A 23,217-nucleotide genomic window follows, 5' to 3' on the forward strand; every position below is an offset into this window, starting at 1 on the left:
CCAGTGAGTGCTGGTGGTATGCCCCCAATCGCTCCCATTTATCTCTCCACCCCCGAGGTTTCTACCCTCATTCCTGATGAAGGGCTCTGGCCCGAAACGTTGATTCTCCTCTTCTGATGCTGCCTGACCTGCTGTGCTTTTCTAGCAACACACTCTCGACCTGCACTGGGGATTCTAGACGCCTTTTCGCAAAGCGTTTTAGAGAACATCTCCGGGACTTCTACACCAATCAACCCCACTGCCCCCTGGCCAAACATTTCAACTCCTTGTCCCACTATGCCGCGGACATACAAGTTGTTGCCCTCCTTCATTGCCACTCCCTCACCATCCGACTCCTGGAGAAAGAACGCCTTATCTTCCATCTTTCTACCCACGGCATCAATGTGGACTTCACTAGTTTCCTCATTTCCCCCCCCCCCCCCCTTACCAGTTCCAATCTTCCAGCTTAGCACCACCCTCATGACCTGTCCCACCTGTCAATCTTCCTTCCCACCTATCCGCCTCACCCTCCTCTCCGATCTATCACCTTTACCCCGACCTCCATCCACCTATTGCACTCTGAGCTACCTTTTCCCCAGCCCTCTCCCATTTATCTCTCTACCCCAGAGGCTCCCTGTCCCATTCCTGATGAAGGGCTTTTGCCTGAAACGTCAAGTCTCCTGCTCCTCTGATGCTGCCTGACCTGCTGTGCTTTTCCAGCAACACACTGTCAACACTGTCCCACCCCTCTATTTATAGGTCTTGGTTTCTAAAAGTGGGTGATGTCATTTCCACTTTTGTCCAAGGGAAGGTAGATGGGGTCTAAGTCGATGTGTTTATTGATGGAGTTTGGATAGAATTCCATGCCACTAGGAATTCTTTTGTGTGTTGTCCCAATCAAAGTGGTGTTCTTCTTCGTCAGTATGTATGGAAACTCGTGATAGTGGGTCTTGTCTTTTGGTGGCTAGTTTGATGTTCTTGCATCCTGGTGGCAAGTTTCCTGCTTGGCTATCCGATGTAGTGTTTTGTGCAGTTCTCGCAGTATTTGTAAATAGCGTTAGTTTTGCTGGTAGTATCTAATGGATCCTTTGGGTTCATTAGTTGCTGTTTAAGTTTGTGGATTACCATGATGCTAAGGGGTCTGAGTAGTCTGGAAGTCATTTCTGATATGCCTTTGTAGGTAATGTGGTGATAGCTTTTGGGTGCGTTGTGTTTGCTTGTTTGGATTTGTTTCTGAGGAATCGACAGCTTGTATTTTTCTTCTGTTGTTTATAATTCCTGGATGCTACAGTGTGATGTAGCTTGTTGAAATAATGTCTTGATGCACTTCTGCTTGTGGGATGATTGCTTCTGAAGTTAAGTATTTGGTCTGTGTTTGTCGTTTTATGTAGATGCTGGTTTGAAGGTCTGTTAACTGTACGTTCAACTTCATGTCTAGGAATGGGAGTCTGTTGTCATTCTTCTCTTGTCAGGATACTGTTGATGGTGTTGTATGTTTGTTCTAATTTTGTTCCATTTTGTGATGACAAAGGTGTCACCCACCTTTGTATTATTATTGGATCATTACCTTTGTGCACAAATCCAATTCCATTAATCACTACCCTGCTCAAGCACTGCTGGGACTGCACAGTTCAAGGATAATAATGTCACCAGTGTAACCATTGCAATAAACTTTATTGGATCAGCTACATAGATTGTGCCTCCATATGCAGGTCAGGAGCTGGGTATTCAATTGTTACGACATGGAAACAGACAGATGAATCAAATCTGCTCTTCAACTTATGTATTTGCTACATAATTAAAATCTTCAAAGACTCACAAAATTGACACAATGGCTCCTATGAATGACCAGTCTCAGACTCCAAATAACCAATTCCAGACATTAGTTTGTATTTTAAATAAAAGACTTAGCAATTTATTAACAATAAAGTAATTTCAACAGAGTAACATTAGACAACAAAATAATCTAATTGGTCTGTTTTATAAAACCAAAAACCTTTTTTTTTGGTGCCAGTCACACACAAGACAAACAAACACCGTTAAAGGATGAATGAAAGAAAACAACAATTGGCCAGATCACCTAAGTGTTTTTCATGCTATGTTATTCTACAAGCATAAATGAAGTTTTCTTGTTTATTTATCTGAAGTTAGCAATCAGGGTCACTTTTTCACTCCTTCACATAAAGGCAGGAATAATTTAGTTTTCTATTCTTTGATCTTCCAAGAGCTGCTCATGGGAGGTTAGGCAGGGAGCTTTCAAATCTTCATACTTTAGCATCAACATCCCAATTCTCTGACCAATCCCTGACTGACCATCTCCTCCAAGTTCTCAGTTACCATTCAATATCTGCCACCTGTTTGAGCATAAAGTCTTTTCCAGATTTGCTGGGACATATTCCTAGATACTGACTTCATTAATAATCAACTTCTGCTATCTGTTTAAACCCATAATGCTCTTCCCTAGTGATGAAGTATGTGCAGAATCTTTGATCAGGAATCAACCTGCAAAGAAGGTTTGGCCTTACCAATAAACAAAAGCCTCTTTGGTCTGCTTTCGTTTTGACACAAGCTGTTACATATAGTCTTAAAGTCACCTTTAGATTACAATCCACAGGTCATAGTTCCAAACCAAAATTAATATCAGAATAAATCTAAAGTAATTTTTAAAAATCAGTGACAGCTCCAACTTGGGGCGGCATGGTGGCACAGTGGTTAGCACTGCTGTCTCACAGCACCAGTGCCTCTGGTTCGATTCCAGCCCCTGGTGACTGTCTGTGTGGAGTTTGCACATTCTCCCCATATCTGCATGGGTTTCCTCCCACACACCCAAGACGTGCAGGTTAGGTGAATTGGCCATGCTAAATTACCCATAGTGTTGGGGGCATTAGTCAGAGGGAAATCTGTCTGAGTGGGTTATTCTTCACAGGGTCGGCGTGGACTTGTTGGGCCGAATGGCCTGTTTCCGTACTGTAGGTAATCTAATCTAACTTTATGACAAGTGAATCATCCTGACTTTCCAAATCCAATATCATTATCAGGTGTACATCAAGAGTGTGAAGAAATACTATCTATCTTGGGTTAGTGCAGCTCAAAGAGCAGGAGAATTGACGTTTCGTGCATGAACCCTTCTTCAGGAATTCCTGAAGAAGGGCTTATGTCCGAAACGTCGATTCTCCTGCTCTTTGGATGCTGCCTGACCTGCTGCGCTTTTCCAGGAACACATTTTCAGCTCTGATCTCCAGCATCTGCAGTCCTCACTTTCTCCTGAGTGCAGCTCAAGCAAACCTGACGCTCAATACCACCTCGAAGTTAAATTAGGCTACTTGTTTGATACCCCACCTTCCTGTGATGCAAACGCCAACTGTTTCTGCTGTGTTCTTTTTAATTCCGTCACCTCCAAATTCAACCAATCAATATGCCAAAATTCCTCAACAACACTGGGAGTATTTTCACCATGGAGATTGTAGCAGTTTAAGATGACATATGCAAGGAATCAGGGCAATCAGAAATGAGAAATAAATGTTGCCAGTACCAGATGGATGCATGAAACTTCTTTTGTCTTCTAAGTATAAGGTATTGAAACAAACACCATTTAGCCTCTGCAATATAATATTAACCATAGCAATTCCAATATGACAACCCAAATGCATCAGTTAGAGACTTGCAAGAGAGTACAAAACTCATTACTGTTTGAGTTGCGTTTCGCTGTCCATCATGCTGGATTGCCTTTTCAGAACAGTGGCTAATTTTCTCGAATTATGGGTTATTAGTAAGTAAGGCAAATTATGTCATGGGTGTTTGAATGACTAGAAACACAGCTTAGACTGCCACCTGTAGTTACAAACAACTATATATGTAGCCTCCCTCTGAAGGATGCAATGCTGCAGATTTTGTTTTAGCAATAAAACAGACATCTATTAACAAAAGAAATGAAGATGAAATATAATATCCCAATCCATTAACTTTTAATAAAAATTCTAAGATTTTCAAGCACGTAGTTAATGTGTAATTCCAATAATTCTAAGCACTCCTTCATAAATTGAAAAGAGATGATAGGTCTTTTGCATAGTATGCAAACACACACCTCTAACACAATACCAGAAATAATAATTATACAATGCTCGCACAAAAGTCCCTCTATTTAACAGTTTGGTAGGTTTACATCACTTATGACTTTAGCTTTTAGACTGGAACTACAAACAGCTTCTTCCTGCAGCTTCAATGTACTCAGCTTTAAGTAACCTCTTTAGGGAGATCTGGGACTAATTCTAACTCTTCAGTCAAAGATAATCAAGTTCACTATATAATCATCCATTCTCAGAAACACTGGTCTGTAGAGCCACCCCATCAAAGGAGCTCCCCAAAACTCCAATTAAGAGAGAAAAAACATAAATCTCCCTCTCCAATCCCTCCAGGGGTGTTTCTCTTTAGCCTTTAAAAAAAATCCCATTTTCCAGCAGGCCCTGAATACATTATTTTATTTGTGGAATGGCTTTGACGGAAGCTAATATAGGACTTAAGGTGTTGTTTGCAAATATTTTGTAATAATAATTTTAATATGAAAACATTTTTTCTCAAAGGCAACTTGATGAGACCCTTAGTCAACTTCGGGATTGTCTGGTAAGTATTTTCAATTCAATAGCATCCCCAGTTTTTTTTTGAAAATTTTCAATTAAATACATCTGTAACAAAGTGTTCTCTGATGACACTTATTAAATGATCTTTCACCCTGTCCTGTTGTTTGTCCATCCTTTTTGTAGCATGTCAATGGGATTTTTAGTAGAGGAAGGAGCACCAGTTGTTTGGAGGGGTCTCATGGTGATGTCAGCAATCGAAAGGCTATTGAGGCAGGTGAGGAAAACCATTCTAATGGATTTTTTTTTGTTTTGAAGAACAGATAATTGGACATAGATTATATTTATATGACAGTCTACAAGTGTTTTTAAATATGTTTTCACATAACTGATTTCAATATATTTCCAGTGAATAGTTAAATCAAAACTGTTGTTATTTTGACTGGTTTTAAACACTTTGTAATGTCATCAGTTCATCTCTACTTTCCATATTTTGTAAGGTTGCCTTGTGCTGAACGCCTTATTGATACTCTGATATCAGGAGTTGGCAATGTTAACAATGTACATGTACAATGTAGTTATTAGTTATAAAATAGCATGTTGGTGTGCTTAACCAGCCATGGACTGTTCATGAAATGGGTGATTATTTTTGTAGTATGGTTAAATAAATACAAACTGTTGGCATGGCTGCTCTGATAGTATTTGAATCTTTGACTTTTTTGAAGTAGAAGTAAGTTTTTTTTTTGTGAATATGGCTTTTGAGTTTTGCTTTCAGCAACAACTTTTTTGTTTAATCCAGTATGCCTTTTTTATCTCTGCTATTGACTTCACTAATGTTTGAAGATACATGTACAGGACTCTATATTCTGTTGTCTGTTCACCTTGCTATGAATGTTTTCTGTTCTGTAGGTTGACTGGGGTCAACTAGATTACCTTGTGGTCGACATGCCTCCTGGCACAGGGGATGTGCAACTTTCCATCTCTCAAAACATTCCAATTTCAGGTAGGTTTAAGTTGTATAATGTCCTTGGACAAACCTTCAAATTAATCTTGTCAGCTGACCCCTGGGTGTGATTTTCTTTCTTACGCATTCGGCCTTTCTGCACAACTAATTTAGAAGCCAAATTTTAACAAGATCCTCCATTGCATTTGGAATGTGTTTGTGGGCCACTGAAACCATTGTGGTTTATGGGCACTTTTCATTTTGTTCTTTGGCTCTGTAGTGGAATTGCCATTTCAGTTCAGAAAGTATTTTGAGAAATGTGGATGTGTGAAAGTTCTTTATGAATCATATTTTTATTGTTAGAATCAATTCTACTTGTTTTAAATTATTCTAGTCCTGCCATTATAATAATTGATTGATTGTCACCTCATAAGGAAACAAAAGTAGTTTCAAAATTGTACTGTTGATATCCGGTTTAGCCTGTACATTAATTAGTCTTGCACGTGGCAGAAAAATATGAAATGCTGACAATTTATGGAGGAGATCACTCCACTTCTCCAGCAATGTGCACCTCTGTCCTCCCATTTAGGGGAATAATATGTCATTGACATACATTTTTCCTTCTGATCAATGAGTTCAATACTGTTATGGAAGTAGCTAGAGGAGTACACTTTCAGCATCACTTGCACCCAGGTCATAGCGCAAATGAAAATGTGTTGCCTGGTGACCAAGATGTTTTAAATAAATACCTTCTCTGCATCAGGTGTTAATAAAAGAGCTATCAATCCAATTTCTTTAATAAATACAATTATTTATTTATTTATTTATTTATTTATTTATTTGTCACAACTGAGCATAATCAATGAAGATGCGATAACAGGTTAACGTTCAGTTATTTGGAAGTAAGTATGTTCATCCCTCCAAATAATCTAAAACACACAATCACACCATGCATTTATGCACACCTATGCACAAGCTGTTCAGGAAAGGCAAGAGTGGGGGTGGAAACAAATGGATTTCCTTCTGTAGAGGTTCACTTTTAAAAGAAGAAAAGTCACTTTCTTGTCATTATTCCTGATGGCAAGAAGGACGAGGCGAAGCATGTTCCAAACTTTGCTGCTGTAATGTTTGGTGCATGTGGTCAAATTGCGCACAGTTGCCTTTGGAGTCTTAGCAGACGTGGTTTTCTCAGGGAATAAGTGTTGGGATGTTTCTTCCATTACCTTTCCAGAGGAACAAATAGGTTTCACCCTGAAATTAATAGATTTTCTATCATTAAATATAGTTTATCTCCATTTCCTCCATTAAATTACTTCAAGATTTTAAATATATTATCTCCCCTTAGCCACTGTGTTCTCAGGAGGATAATCCCATCTTCTCCAGTCTATCCATATATTCTTATCCTTGTTACCAATCTAGTGATCACTTCTGTACAATGTCCAAACTATTCATGTCCTTCTCACTGTGCAGTGGTCAGGCAAGGGGTTTTTTTTGCAAGTTCTGGATTTTGTGATCTATACTTCTATTTATAAAGCCCAGGGTCGTTTTTTTCCTGCCTTTTAAGAATTTTGTACAAATACCTCCAAGAAAACTGCTTTAAATTTTAAAATTTATAACCTCATTAATTTTATATGTTGAATTCAACATGTCGTATGCCTTCCCAATCCAATTATGATGTTTTGAAGTTGTAATCTCTTCACTTTTGAAAGAAGACAAGTTGCAGAAGTCAAGGAAATGAAGTAGAAATGGAGATAAAGCATATCAAAAAGTGGGGAGAAATTGAGGAAAAGGGAATATGTAGCAAAGGGGAAGTCGTGCAAAAGATAGAATGTGCAGGAGAAGGGAGTGAGATAAAAGTTGAGAGAAAATAGGTGAAGTACAGTATCAGATCACTTTTTTAAAGTAATATAAATCAATTAGCCTTAATTTTCAGTTTAATTGCAAGGGCTAATTTAAAAAGTATTTCATTGGCATAATGTGGAATACATGCTTTTTAGTTCATCACTCTTTGACTTTGCTTGCAAAAATACTTTTATCATAGCTCAAATGATGGTACTGGAATTGGAATTTATGACACTTTTTTTCCTTTTAGGTGCAGTTATTGTTTCTACTCCCCAAGACATTGCTTTGTTGGATGCACAAAGAGCAACAGAAATGTTTCGTAAAGTTAATGTTCCTGTAAGTATAAATAGTGTATTGTTTGTATTGATTTAAAATGAAATGTGGATAAGACTAAATTGTAATCTGCTCATGCTGCAAACAATGCTGTGGTTTTCCTGCAGTAATAAAAATTTGAAGAATTCAGAGTTGGCTAGCAGAAATTTGCATCTTCTCTAGTTTAACAATAACTTGTTTACATCTTGAATGTTTAGAAAGATTTTTTTTGATGCAAATTGAGTTATCACATTCCTAGCTATCTATCTTCTTCCCCCACACCCCCTCCCATTTAAGTCTCCACTCCCTTTGCACCCCCAACCTCCCATTCCTGATGAAGAGCTTATGCTCGAAACGTCAACTCTCCTGCTGGCTGTACTTTTCCAGCACCACACTTTTTGACTTTGACCTCCACATCTGCAGTCCTCACTTCATCCAGAGAATTGTTACTGCACATGAGGAAGCCATTTGGTCCTTGTATCTGCACTAGCTCTGTCTGAATAAGCAATGTTCCTAGTGCCATTTCCTGGCCTTTTCTCCATGAAAAGTCTTGTATCAGTGAAATCTTTTATTTTAATCACTGGTGTAACATTTTGTACTGAATTCACTATGTATTCCCTAGTAAGAGATTAAACATATTAAAGATTACTTTGAGCTAATATTTATGTCTTGGCAGCATGTATTTACATTGTGCAGTCAACTTATTCATCTCTAAAAGGTATTTAATGCTACATCAAAAATAATTATAGAAAATAAAAGCTCATTGTGTAGAAGGTAATATATTGGCATGGATGGAGGTTTGGCTGATTACAAGAAAGCAGAGGTATAAATTGTATTGTTCGTGTTGGCAAAATGCAATGGATATGTAAATGACATGGAAGGTGTCGATGAGGAAATAAATTGCGAAAGAGATGCAAGGAGGCTATTAGAAGAGTGTACATGAGCTGACCAAGAAGAGATATGTAATGTATATTCGCTGAATGGTGAAATGTTGTGGAACTCTGAGATGGCTGATCTTCTGCCTCCTGCTCTCTCTCCATGCTGCTTAACATCTTCAGTCTCTCAAAATCTATCTGCATCATTTGTAAATATATTAGGTGTCTTGGCTTCTATCCATACTTGGTGAACACCCAACAACAAAACATGTCAGTCCATCATTCCATTAGTCCCAGCTGAACTTGACCCCAAAACAGTTTTTTTCTATTATCCTGATTGGCAGTGGTTGCACTGTCTATGAAGTAACCTGTCTTTAGAATCTGACATTTTTAAAAAATGTAAATCTGAATTCACTATGGATTTTTAAACTGCAGCATTTGGTGTTCACAGTAATAATAATTGTTAATTAGAGGAAATGGCTCTTCCAAGAAGGATATTACCTAGAATACAACTGGAAAACTGTGACAAAGCATTTTGATTAATTCCAAGTGGAATTGACAACAATAGATCCACATGGAAGTGTAACAGAAATCTCTATTTGCTATGAATAGAGATCTATGTAATCTGAGTGGTCAAGGACACAAAGTTCTAATTTTGGAGAAATTGTTATTATCATGATTAAAAGTGTACTTTTCACCGCTGATTAACAGTTCATTAGCATATGCCTATTTCTAGTGTCAAATCATAATGCAGAGACTGACAACTGTGCTTCAAACAATTTTTTTTTGCTTTGAAATACATTTTTTTTAATGCTTCTGTCCAATCAATTCTTTCTTTTGATAGGTTCTCGGTATTGTACAAAACATGAGTGTCTTCCAGTGTCCCAAGTGCAAATATGAGAGTCATATCTTTGGAGCTGATGGAGCAAGGGCGTTGGCAGCAAAACTTGCATTAGATGTCCTAGGTAGAGATCAAAATTGAACAGAAATTGACAGTGAAAATGTAGTGTTCATATATTTTGTTGCATCTATGCAATGTAACTTTGTTATGTCTGCAGGTTCATTTTTGTAGGCAAGCCACAACAGAAACAAGAAAAACTACTCTGATTTCTGTCTTCTAGGTGATATTCCATTACACTTAAAGATAAGGGAAACATCTGATAAAGGCCAACCAATTGTTATATCTCATCCAGACAGTTCAGAGGTACATTATATTTTGATTTTGTTTTTTAACTAATGGCAGAATAGTTACTTTTCATTTATATTTCTTGATCAAAGAGATGCCCACAAATAATTTGATGCTTTGTTGACTGCATTGTGCTTTAACGTATTCTAACACATTACTTGTCTAAATTTCAGAGAGAACATGATAATTATTTCATGCACTTCAATGTATCTTAAACTGAAAGCTAATTCCATAAATGTGGAAAATTATAAGAAAATACAGGAACAGCTTTGATCTTTTTAAGTTTCCCACTGGCTTGCAATGATACTGAGCTATACAAACCAGGAAGGCTCCAGGTGGAATTGTTATGCTGAATTAATTCATACCAGTCAGGTCAGCATTTGGATCACTTCAGATGGTCTGTGTTTCTGAACTTCATGAGTTAAAGCTCCTAAGATTGCTTGTCAATTGCTTGGAGTAGACTTGATTGAATTTTCCTTTTCGATGAACTTTATACACTTCCTTATATTTTCCAAATTTATTGGAATAATTTTCAGTTTTCAAGATATGTTGAAATGCTTAAAATAATTTACATTTGTTCCCATTTTAATGACCAAATCAAAATAGGTTCAGAAAATGTTTTTACATCTGGGAGGGACAGGATTCTAAGACTAGGTATGGTTAAATATTCTTTTGCCACTGAATGGCCAAGTCTTTTCATGAATCAATAAGCTCCAAAAACAAATGATATCTGAAACATTAAGTAGTAAAACCTGGAATAAAGGAAAATAATGAAAATTTACTTTTAAAAGTTGCTAACATTAAATGTAGTATTCATCCAATGATCAAGTAGTCCAAATTAATGACTAACACTGATTTGAATAGAATCCTTATCCAACAGGCACTTGCAACTTTTTACTGTAACAATGATTTTAATTAAGGAATCTTTTCCAGGCAATGTGAAAATGAAGAAAATTATTAAAAGTACTTAAGTTTTTATTGCAAAAGCATTTAAGACCTTTTAAACATGCCAGAATTAGTCATGTTTTATCTTAAAAGTTATATTTCCATGTGTTCTGGCATAGTATGGTAATGCTGACAATAACTTAAAATGCAGCATTTTCACCTGAACAGAAATATGGATGAATGTAAGGCTATATTTAAATCAGCTATGTCTTTAGGATAAAGTTGAATCATGTCTATCCTTAAGGATAGACAGACATGTGCAAAATTAGGACAGCATGAATGCTCCTAAGATTTTAGAGGAGCAGTGATATACTGTAGAGTATCAGTTTATTCCTCTGTGCAAAAATGCCCGATACAGTTTTATCACTTTCTCTGCAATTATTATAATAAGGGTTTAATTTATTAAAACACCTGTTTTTGTAGAACATGTCTGTCTGTTTTCTGTATTTCTGCAGAAAACTGATAACTAACAAATATTTTCAAAAAAATTTAGTTTTAGGAAGGCTACAAGGCAAAGACTATTATTGTATATGATGTAAAATCTGCACTTTATTTTTGCTGTTTGAACAAGGTATATGCATCTATACTTTAAAAAAAACTTCTAACACGACCAATTAACTTACCTTTTGTGGGCTTTTCTGTTTGTATTCCAGGCCAAGGCCTACTTAAGACTTGCTGCGGAGGTGATAAAAAGACTGCCAACACCTTGTGTGAGCAGTGGAAAAGTTTAGGTCTACGGCATTTAGATCCATTTCCAATTTTTTTTTTGTTCAAGTAGGCAAGTTCAAGACTTCTGAAAACAGCTACTAAAACAGAACACGTTTTGAGTAAAAAATAATAACCTAAAGAAAACGTAATGACATAAATCTAATTTTATATTTGGTATCAAGAAAACTAACTGCTCTTTGTCATGTGAAATGAGAGATGTTTATTGACTGCAATTAACTTCTATGTATCAATACAACAGTATACAAGACAAACAGATACTGAGTAGCGCTGAGAATATTTTGAAAAGGTGGGAGAATTTGGCCAAAAGTTCAGAAGTTGTCCAAAATGCAATTTATAGGGCAATCAAACAGGGAAAAGTCACTCCATTCGAGGTTGTATTTTGAAAGGCATGGGTGGGGGGGGGAGAGCACAGAGGATGGGCTGAGTACTGGGGTGGTGATTGTGGTTGTGGAGGAGGAAGAAATGGGGGAAAATGACCTCCAATAGTAGGGAGGAAAGCAGGCCTAACTGTGTGTTTGAGGGGTGAAGGGACTGCTTCCGAATTTTTTATCAAGAGCATTTATTGGAAAGTTTTGAAAAGTAGGAGATCTTCAACATGCCATTGATATTCATCCAGCTATAAAGCACAAAATCTTGTGTATTTTTAAGAGTTTAAATTTAATTGTGGTCAAGTATCCAAATTTTCAACAGAAGTTCTTTAGAAAATGGTCATGTTTTAAAGTCATACATGTTGGTACGACACAGGTAGTTGAAACTAAAAGCTCGCCAAATGTCTCAAAGCCACTCATTATTGAACTATCAAGGGAACAAATACTCAATAACATCAAGTAATTCAAGAAAAATATTACGACTAAACTGATTATCAATGTCCTTTCACAAAATGTCATTTGACTTTCCTAGAATAAGGAGTGGATATTTGCATGATGTGGCAAGATGGGTTGATCCCAATGTGTGAACTGTTTTAAAAACAGTATGGAAGATATATTTATCATAATCAATAAATCATTTGTATATTTAAGTTTAAAAATTCAAAATTTATGTAAAACATCTTTTGGTACTTGTGTTTTTCCTATATTTCTAAAGAAGGAAACGCTAAAACTATTCCACACAAATACAGACAGCAAAGTTTTGATGTAATTGCATCATCTCATTGAGAGGTTGGTGAGAATGAGAAAGGAGCTGTTGAAAGCAAAAAGTAGCCCTTGAGAATGTCTTACAGAGTCCTCAAGCATGAATCTTAGTGCACAATGATTTATCTATTTTCTTTTTGATATGTGGACATAGGAGGTCCATTGTGCGCACACGTCCATGATATCTGAAACCTGAAGTTAATTCATCAGTGGGCCAATCAGTGTGAACTGATGCTCTGAGCTACTCTGCTTGGAAGGTACATTGGTCATTAATGATCTGATTCACATTACTGTCCACCCAATTGGCCCCTTGAGGCAGAGTTGCTATGGCAACATGCTTTAATATGCATGTAGGTCTGAAGGTATGAAGCTTGACGGTGGAGATGAGCATTTTTTTTTCCATCATATGTTAGATGAAAAATCAGTCCCACTCTTAGTGCGTGCCAGTGCCATATTTGCAAAGGAGGTGATACCTTTGTGATAATAGCACCAGGCTATTAATATAGTGTCTACCATGTAATGGAGACCCTGGTTCCACATGCTACCACGGCAGCTAGTGGAATTTGAATTCAATAAAAATCTGGATTCAAGAGAATTGATGATGGTCATTGTGAAATCATTGTTGATTGTCAGGAAAAACGCACCCGGTTCATGAATGTCCTTCTGGGAAGGAGACTCCTGTCATTGCCTTGTGTGGCCGATATATGACTCCAGACTTGGAGCAATGTCACTGTCTCTTAACTGTCTTTTGGGCAGTTGGGGATGGAGCAATAGATGCTAGCTAAGGCAATGACACTACATCCTGTGAGTGAATGCAAAAAAACATGTAGAAGTTGACTCTCAACTTGTTTTGAATACACCTTCCTTCTCTAAAATCCAGGAGTGTGATTTGAACCTGGAGCTTCCCCCTCCGTCTGGAAAGTTACCTGTTGTATGTCAAGACTTTCTAAATGGTACTCTCTTGTATTCAAAATGTTACAGTAAAACATTTGTGCTGTTGAGTAATTGACATACATTGTGAAGTTTTTATGATTTTTGTCTTCATTGATTGAAGTGTTTACTTATTAAAGTTTACTTATTAAACTTAATCCCTTTCTCGTCCCCTCCCCCACCGCCTGCCATTATATGGATATACAATTGTTTTGACTCCTTAGCACTACTTGATTCTATCAGCACAAAGCAACACCTAGAACAGAGACCCTACACCAACTAGATCTTTTTGATTTTAACATTGGCTGCATTTGTTTTGAATGTCACCACCAGGTGGAGCAACAAGTGTGTGCGCACACAACGATATTGGTATTGCAGTGTGATGCCACTGTCCAGCTATGGAGAAGCAGCTGCCTGTCACAAAATGAGTGTTCCTGGAACAAAACTGTGCCAAGGACCAACTAGCACTTCTAACTGCACCCTGCTACAAACAGTATTGGTGTAAGTAGCCAGGAGGGATACTAGACCAAGTGTCTAAGCAAGTATTTTAAATAATATTCAATATGCGTAGAAAATCTGTGCATGCACTGTGGTCACTGTCCACAGAGAAAGGTGATATCAGCGCATGTGCAGATGCATGCCTAAAGTCTGTCAGCCAGCTAATGCCATTAGCTCTATCTGGATGAATCTGTGGCCATTTTTTCTATTTGAAGTACAAATTCATAAAACAAAAAAATGAAAGTTTCAATCCCCAACTTGTGCTAGGAGTCTGTCATGTCTACTGTCCTAAATTTCAAATCAAAATGTGATTTCAGTATGTGGACATTGGAAGAAATGACCTGTGCTAAATTTGTACAAATTCTCGGAAATGAGTGGGTAGTTTTTATTATTACATGGTGTCAGTAATTCTGTGTTGAACATGTATTCAGTAGAACTGAAATTTAATAACTTGTCAATATTTGTGTGAATTTTATTGCACAAAATTTGTTTTTTTTAAATCCTAATAAGATTATGCTAAGTTTATAACCTTTTGAACTTTTGAGGGTGCTTTGGTTTGAAGGTAGGAAAGTCAAAGTGGTAGCAATATCATTAGTTTATTGCAACAGGACTGAGAATAAGCCCGTTGTAGATCTTGGTCATTTCTTGATGCTCGATCATCTCAACCTTAGACGTTTCTGCAGGAGATTTGCAGGGGAGTGTCCTAGGTAAAATGATCTTCAGCTGTCCTATCAATGCCCTCACCTTCACCTGTAAAGTCAGAGGTGTGGCTGATGACTACACAATGTTCAACACCATGTATGATGACTCAGATATTGAAGCAATCCGTGTTTAAATGCAATGAGACCTGGATAATATACAAGTTTGAGTTGATCATTGAAAAGTGACATTCATGAAAAGTGTCATAAGACAATGACAGTTTCCTAAAAGAATCAAAGTATTGCCCCTGTTATATTCAATGGCAATGGCATTACCATTACCCACTATCGACATTCTGGGGGTTGTGATTGAACAGAAACTGAGCTGGATCGGCCATCTAAGTACGTAGCTAAACAGTTAGTCAGAAACTAGGAATTCTGTGGCAAGTAACTTATCTGACTCATAACCTGTCCATCATGTACAAGGCAGCTGTGTGATGGAGTACTCTCCAATTGCACAATGAATACAACTTCAACAACACTCAAAAAGCTTTACAGCATTCATGTCAAAGCAGTCCACTTGATTGGCATCTAATAAAACACCTTAAACGTTCATTACTTTCATCAGTGGTCCAATGGTAGTAATGTATACCATCTGCAAGATGATCTGCAACAATTCACTAAGGCTCCTTCAACAGCAACTTTCAAACTGTTGATTTTTATCACCTAGAAGGACAAGGACAGCAGATGTCAAACTGCACACCATCCAGACCTGGAACAATATTGCCATTCCTTCTCTGTGGGTCAAACTCCCTCCCTATCAGCACTCTTTGTGTGCTTACATCACATGGACTGCAGTGGCTCAATAAGGCAGCTCGCCATCATCTTGAGGGCAATGACATGCACAACTTGTGAATGAATTTTGAAATAAAGGTTCTATTTGTGATTCTACTCACCAGATTTATTTCTTCAATGAAACTTTGTCCCTGCTAAGATCCAGATACAGTCAGTTCTGATATAACGCCATAATTCCATTCTCGTGCAACCTCGTGTTATAAGAGAATAGCGCAATAACTGTGCCATTTAAACTATTGGGACCAGAATCGTGTTAATGCCAATACAGGTAAGGAAAGTTCACGTTCTACACATAACAGTCTCAATTCTTCAATCGTGTTAAAGCTAATTCACATTGAAGAAACACGTATTATTGCAGAACAGACTGTACTCGCCACAAAATTGTTCTTGCTCAGTCTGGTGCTTCCAGACATTATAAAGCAGCATAAATTTTGTTAACTTATCTCTATCCACCCTTAAAAGTTTTCCCTTGACTCCTTCCAAATCATTACGGATTTCCTAACTCCTTTTTGCTTAAAGGGGGCCATTAAATATGTTATCTATTCTCATTTTCCTAGCCTCCTTGCAACTTTACACTATAGTAGACTTGTTGATATAAATGAGATGTCAACACAGTTCTCTGGTTAGATTCTTTTGTTATTTTATTGTAAGTTGTTATTTAGCAGTATAATCTTAATTAGACGTTTGTATGCTGGTCATGCTCAAATTCATTTCTCCAGTTCTACTCTTAAATTCAAAGGATCACAGAATTGTCCAGGACAAATCCTGTATGATTTACAATTAACCAGATTAATACAAGATACATTAAAATTACCTCTTACAGCTTCTACCAGAATTTGAATTTGAAATATTGGATACATAATTCAGATGGTCATTTAACTAACTTTACAGGTCTACAACTATTCTGAGCTCAGCTTCAATCACTATCTCTTGTTCATCAACAGGACCTTTGACTACTGGCTCATCAAGGAATGAACCTTCCAAAACACTTGTGAAGCACACTTTGCTCCACAAATTCCACCTCATCCAGGATATTGTCACTCAAATCTTTTACCTCTGCCCTCCCTAATGTATGAGCCCTTTAAAAACATCTTGGATAAATTATTTATGTAACTTGTAGGTCATCCTGTGAGTCTTGATGCTTAATATTGATACTTATTAATACTCATTTGCTAGTTATCGTATTTCAGTCCTGCGAAGGGTTTCATCTAGCTGTTCTTGTTTGTAATTCTAGAATAATGTAATATTTCCTTTGTCTTTCATTCTTAATTGTTTCATTGCTTTTCTATTTACTTTCTTTGAAGATTCCCTGATATTTTTTTCATGTACGTTCCCTGCTTGTTATCCCCATGTAATTTAATATTATTCTCTGGTTGTCATCTTAATCAACTTTAGGATTGCGCTTTTACCCGTATTGCCCTTTGTTATGTCCTTTTTCTCCATACTTGAAGAAACTGCTTGTGCTACATCCCTGGTTCCTGTTGTAGCAAACTGGTAGCTTTCCTCCTGTAAGCAGATACTTCTGTAATTGCCAGAGATTTTCTCACTTAGAAAATATCATCTGTGTATTAACATTGTGAAACACATTTCAGGAAATATTTTCTGCTATTGCATGAGAGACAACAAAAATATGATTTGAAATATAAAAACCAAATTTATTCCAAATGATAAGAACCAAAATTGTACCAAATTTGAGATTGCTGTATTTTTTTTTGTTATCAGGTTCTTAGTGAATCTTTTATTCCTTTTAGCTAACCTTTATGGAACGTTCCACAAATGACTGTAGTAGGTACCTATTTCTAAGACCATAATATGTAGGAGGAGAAGTAAGCCATTCAGCCCATTGAATTAACTACCAATCAATGAGATCATGGCTGATCTGATAATTTTCAACTCCATTTTCCCTGTAACCTTTGATTCCGTTACTAATGAATATTTTGTGGTCAATACAATTTCACAGATTAACTAGCCACAGACAGAAGAAATTCCCTCACATCTGTCATAACTAGTCCTAAGTTCACTCACAAGGAAGCACAACTTCTCCACATTTGCTCTTCAAGTTTCCTAAGAATCTTGTATGTTTCAATGAGGTCACTTCTCATTCTTCTAAGTTCCAATGAGTACAGATCCAATCTAGTCAACTTCTCCACATAAGACAGTCCATCTATACTGGGATGAGCCCAGTGCACCTCTCTGGACTGCCTCCAATGTCTGTATATTTTTCTTTAGTTAAAGGGCCTAGACTGTTCACAGTATTCCAGCTGTGGTCTGACTAGAGCATTTTACAATTTTAGCAAACCCTCCCTACTTATAAACCCCATTCCCATTGAAATAAAGGACTGCAGTCTATTTCCCTTCCCTATCACCTGCTGAACTTGATTGCTAGATTCCTATGATTCACACATGAGAACTCTCAAATCTGTTCCACAGTGTGGTCTTTTCTTTTCAAATAATATTCAGCACCTAGGTTATTAATTTTGGCTAGAAGAACCTAACATTTTCCCACACTGTTCCATCTGCTACATTTTTGCCAACTCACTTAACCAGTCTATACTTTTATAGATTCTCTGTGTCATCTTCATTATTTGCCCACCTATTTTTGTGTAATCTGGACTTACCTATTGTACATTCATTCTCCTCATCCAAGTTGTTAATATACATTGCAAATAATTATGGCCCTCCAGTCCATTAGTTGCAGGTTTCCATTCTGAAAATGACTCTTTATCTCAATTGGCTGTCTAATATCAGTTAGCTAATCCCCTATTCATGCTAATATTGAAATTGAACACTGTGGCCTCTTAAGCAGTTTAGTAATTTATCAACTGCTTTCTAAAACAAAATCTAAATAATATTTCATCCACTATTTCCCTTTGACCAAGAGGCATATCTTTGAAGTATTGAAAGTAGGAATAGACCAAAAAGTGTTTTTCTTCCTCCCCTGAGAGTTTCAATCTTGAAATGTGCACCTGGCAGGAACTACTTACCTTCAAGAAGGCTGGAATGATTCTATAATGGAAAAGAGATTTCATCATAGGGGCGGCACGGTGGCACAGTGGTTAGCACTGCTGCCTCACAGCGCCAGCGACCTGGGTTCAATTCCCGACTCAGGCGACTGACTGTGTGGAGTTTGCACGTTCTCCCCGTGTCTGCGTGGGTTTCCACCGGGTGCTCTGGTTTCCTCCCACAGTCCAAAGATGTGCAGGTCAGGAGAATTGGCCATGCTAAATTGCCCGTATTGTTAGGTAGGGGGTAAATGTAGGGGTATGGGTGGGTGGCGGGTCGGTGTGGACTTGTGTGGGCCTGTTTCCACACTGTAAGTAATCTAATCTAATCTAATCATATAGATGTTTAGTGGATCAACAGATAACCAGCAAGTGGTGTTCTGAACAGGTTTTAATTACCTAAAAAGGTTGAAGAGGAAATCTCCTATCCTATACTGCTGGATTCAAGTGTCAGTTTCGCAAAATTATCCCAAATAGATGAAATATATTTAAGGACCCAATTGCATGCACCTAAATTTTGAATGTCTAATCTGGTATCAGAAAACATGAGATTTTTACATTGCTTTTGTTATCACCAAATGTCTTACATTTGCTATTGGGCAAACACCTGATGGAAAGATTAAAAAACAAGACTTCTTATTCAAAAAAGACACTTAAAGCTGAAATAAGATCAATATCCATCGCCAAGTTGCCCTTTGTTTACAGATGGGAAGTCTTTGACAATGGTCTAGCTCCCTCAGAGCTAGCTCTCAGTATCAGAATGTCTGACACTCCTGTTTATTTTTTTTTCGTGTGTGTGTGTGTGTGTGTGCAGGTGTGAGAAACAGTGAAAGACACAAGGTGCACAAATCTTTATTCGTTTTCCACCACCAGGAAGAAAGGAAACCCCTGCGTGGCCAGTGACAAGCAGTGCCCTTCATATCAAAGGGCAATGCTGTGTGATCAAACAGTGAGGGGGAGGGTAGGGATTAAATCAAAATAGAGTTGGAGGGGGAAATAATGCACTGCACTCCACTCCCTGTGGTACCCACCTCTCCCTGAACAACTCCAGGGTGTTGGTGGACACTGCGTGCTCCTTCTCCAGAGACACTCGGGCTGATAATCCTGTTTATTTTTATTTCTGACACTCCTTTTTTCTTTTTTTTTCCTTTTTTGTAAACCCCCACACTACTGCCTAAATGCGGTCGTGCTTATTTTTTTCCCCAGCACCCATGATGTGTGTGTGTGTGTGCAGTTGTGAAACATTGTGAGAGACACAAAGTGCACGAATCTTTATTCAATTTCCACCACCAGGAAGATAGGAAAACACCCGCGTGGCCAGTGACAAGCAGTGCCCTTCGCATCAAAGTGCAATGCTGTGTGATCAAACAGTGAAGGGGAGGGCAGGGGCTAAATCAAAATAGAGTTGGAGGGGGAAATGATGCACTCCACTCCCTGCGGCACCCACCTCTCCCTGAACAACTCCAGCGTGTTGGTGGACACCACGTGCTCCTTCTCCAAGGACAGCCGGGCTCAAACGTAACCGCGGAAGAGGGGCAGGCAGTTCGGCCGTCACGATCCCCTCCATGGCCCGCTGCCTGGACCTGTTTATGGCCAGTTTGGCCAAGCCCAGGAGCAGACTCACGAGGAGGTCTTCAGACTTGCTCTCCCTCCGTACCGGGTGCCCGAAGATCAGGAGCATGGGACTGAAGTGCAACCAAAAGCAGAGGAGAAGGTTTTTCAGAAAATCAAAGTGGGAGTGCAAACGCCCACACCCAATATACACATGGTCCACGGACTCCACAGCACCACTGAACAAGCAGTTGGGCTGGGAGTCCGTGAACCACCGCAATCTGCGGTTGCAGGGGACTGCTGCGTGCAGCACCCTCCACCCCAGATCCCCGAGAGAAAGGGGGAGGACTCCCGCGTAGAGAGCCCTCCACTGGGGATCCCCACCACCCGGTGGCAAATGGGCATGCCAAGGCGTGTCCGGACGGTGGATGAGGGAGAAGAGGTGGATGGTGTGCAGCAGCGGTCGATACAGCGCCCGCCATTTTACGTCCTTGAAAGGAACAAAATCAAAATTCCGGAGGTGGCTCAGGTTGTGGCGCACAGGCTCCCGCGGGAAGTACGGGACCTTGGGGCCAATGTGAAATTCCGTCTGGGCTGGGGTGAGTGCGGACGGGATCCCACTGCACACCTGAGCATCCTCCAACTGGGGCACTACGTCGGGTCCGAGCACCGCCGTTTTAAGGCGTCGGATGGCGGTGGCCACGTACCGGACATCTACCGCTGCCCTGCTCGCTATGTCTTGCAGCAACGTCCAGCCCAGGCACCCAGCACATCCCCGACCCTGGTCACCCTCGCCGCCACGGCCCTCCCCTCCGACAGCCACTCAAACCCTCGAGCACGGAGGTGCAGATTCCTGAGCAATGGCTCCCTGACGACAGGCGCTACTCCTGCTGGATGGTAGGCGTGGCGCGATTCAACCATGTTCCAGACAGTGATCAGATCCTGGTAAAAGAGCTTGAGGGCGACCTCCAAACCGTCACGGTCGACGAACAGCTGTGTGTCGTAGTTGAGGTTACGCATCTGGCGGAAAAAATACGTCGCCAGGCGGCGCACCACATAGTCAATGCTGTGTGATAAAACTCCTGTTTTTTTTTCTTTGTTAATTTTTTTTCTACACAGTGAGAGACACAAAGTGTACAAATCTTTATTTAATTTCCACCACCAGGAAGAAAGGAAACACCCGAGTGGCCTGTGACAAGCACTGCCCTTCACATCAAAGGGCAATGCTGTGTGTTCAAAACAGAGAATGGGAGGGCAGGGACTAAATCAAAATAGAGTTGGAGGGGGAAATGATGCACTGCACTCCCTGCGGCGCCCACGTCTCCCTGAACAACTCCAGGGTGTTGGTGGACACCGTGTGCTCCTTCTCCAAGGACAGCCGGGCTCAAACATAACCGCGGAAGAGGGGCAGGCAGTCAGCCCTAATGACCCCCTCCACGGCCCGCTGCCTGGACCTGTTTATGGCCAGTTTGGCCAGGCCCAGGAGCAGACCCACGAGGAGGTCTTTAGACCTGCTCTCCCTCCTCCGTACCTGGTGCCCGAAGATCAGGAGCGTGGGACTGAAGTGCAACCAGAAGCAGAAGAGAAGGTTTTTGAGAAAATCAAAGAGGGAATGCAAACGCCCACACCCAATATACACATGGTCCACGGACTCCACAGTGCCACAGAACAAGCAGTTGGGCTGGGAGTCCGTGAACCACCGCAATCTGCAATTGCAGGGGACTGCTGCATGCAGCACCCTCCACCCCACATCCCCGAGAGAAAGGGGGTGGACTCGCGCGTAGAGGGCCCTCCACTGGGGATCCCATGCCCGGTGGCAAATGGGCACGCCAAGGCCTTACTCCATTCCTCCAGGTCTGGGTAGATCAGATTTAACTTGGAGGAGATTCTTCTCCCAATTAGCTCAGCTGCTGGAGTTATCCCTGTAGTGGCATAAGGGGTGGTCCCATAGTTAAACAGGAAATGGAATAGGGTGGTATGTATCAAAGCATTCCAATGTGGAAATAGAGACTTTCAGATGGTTGTTAGCTCTTCAATATTTTGAAATGTATATCCAACAGGAAGAAAAGGAAACACATTTATACTGATCATAATCCACTTGGCTTCATTAAAGAATGTTTTAAAAAATGGGAGTGTGAGACTACTTAGATGGAATTTGTTTTGACTGTTTGATGTAAGAAATATTCATATTCCTGAACAGGATAATTGGTGCATTGTCTGAAATGTAAATTGTTGCAATAAGTGAAATGTTTTGCTAAGATTGTATGATGTTGCCTATAGAGAAGGAAGAATGAGTAGATAAATCTTTAGTTTTATTAGTTGTACATCCTGTGTTTTGCAAACAAAATGCATTTTTGAAAGGGCTTTTCATATTCTTAAGGTGGAGGCATCTAAGGATCATATCTTTTTATTTTTGTGCTTTTCAAAACTATGGACTGAAATGTAAAAAACCCAGGGGTTTGCAAGGATAACTGCATGCTTTGAAAATAAGGAATTGGATACCTATTGTAAACCTTGTCTGTGGGTTGCAACAAAATGCAGATGAACTGGACCCTAACGATTATATACATGTGAAGTTGATTAGTTTGAGGACCAGGGAGCAATGATCGATGACAAAGGTCCCCTAAAGAGAATTCTGCAGGTTGACTTTGAATTAAATATGTTATGGGACCTTTCATAAGTGAAACAACCATTCTGTTCCTCCAGCAAACCAATAGGAACATTGAGAAGAATGAAGATTGAGAAGAAACCTTCAAATCAGCAAGAATCAACACAAGAGAATTTGTGAACAAAGACCATGGAATTGCTTTCCCACTTTTCCTTCCATCCATGTTTTTTTTCCATGTTTTGAATGTGTGCACTTAACGGATTTAGAGTTTCAATTTGTTCAGTTTCCTTAATTTAGTTTATTTGTTTACATGAGCTAGAATTTAATCTGTAATAAATAGATTTCCTCTTAAGTACAGAAACCTGGTCTGTGCTTTCTATCAACATTGGTCTGAAAATTATGTTTTTTCAAGATTTTGTGTACTTGTTTTAAAATTTAATTTTTTTGATGATTCAATGAATAGCAGGGCTGGATTTCCATCCAAGTACCAAAGTGAGTCGTGACAATGCATATTGTCATATAAGCTCAGCTAGGTGCTTTACCCATACTACCTATAGATCATCTCTCCAGATACAAATGTGTTTGTAGGATCTCACAGCAATACAGTAGTCTGTGCTGAC

General features: G+C 39.2%; 1 protein-coding gene across 4 annotated transcripts in view; it reads left to right on the top strand.

Annotated features, from left to right (window-relative positions):
• Window positions 1-22,813, top strand: part of nubpl (nucleotide binding protein-like) — a 37,896-nt gene extending 15,083 nt beyond the window's left edge. The window contains exons 5-12 of one of the 4 annotated variants that reach the window (XM_060829043.1): window positions 4,560-4,599; window positions 4,740-4,830; window positions 5,463-5,556; window positions 7,589-7,674; window positions 9,370-9,490; window positions 9,647-9,729; window positions 13,779-13,946; window positions 22,696-22,813. In XM_060829043.1, coding sequence (XP_060685026.1) covers window positions 4,560-4,599; window positions 4,740-4,830; window positions 5,463-5,556; window positions 7,589-7,674; window positions 9,370-9,490; window positions 9,647-9,729; window positions 13,779-13,910 — 647 coding nt within the window. In that variant the 3' untranslated portion in view covers window positions 13,911-13,946; window positions 22,696-22,813. Of the gene's footprint in view, window positions 1-4,559; window positions 4,600-4,739; window positions 4,831-5,462; window positions 5,557-7,588; window positions 7,675-9,369; window positions 9,491-9,646; window positions 9,730-11,309; window positions 13,527-13,778; window positions 13,947-15,311; window positions 15,533-22,695 lie in introns of those variants that run through there. The other 3 variants (XM_060829041.1, XM_060829044.1, XM_060829045.1) reach the window with 3 other exon arrangements.
• Window positions 22,814-23,217: the final 404 nt, after the last annotated feature.

Source organism: Hemiscyllium ocellatum, chromosome 8, assembly GCF_020745735.1.
Source record: "Hemiscyllium ocellatum isolate sHemOce1 chromosome 8, sHemOce1.pat.X.cur, whole genome shotgun sequence".
NCBI classification, from domain to species: Eukaryota; Metazoa; Chordata; class Chondrichthyes; order Orectolobiformes; family Hemiscylliidae; genus Hemiscyllium; species Hemiscyllium ocellatum.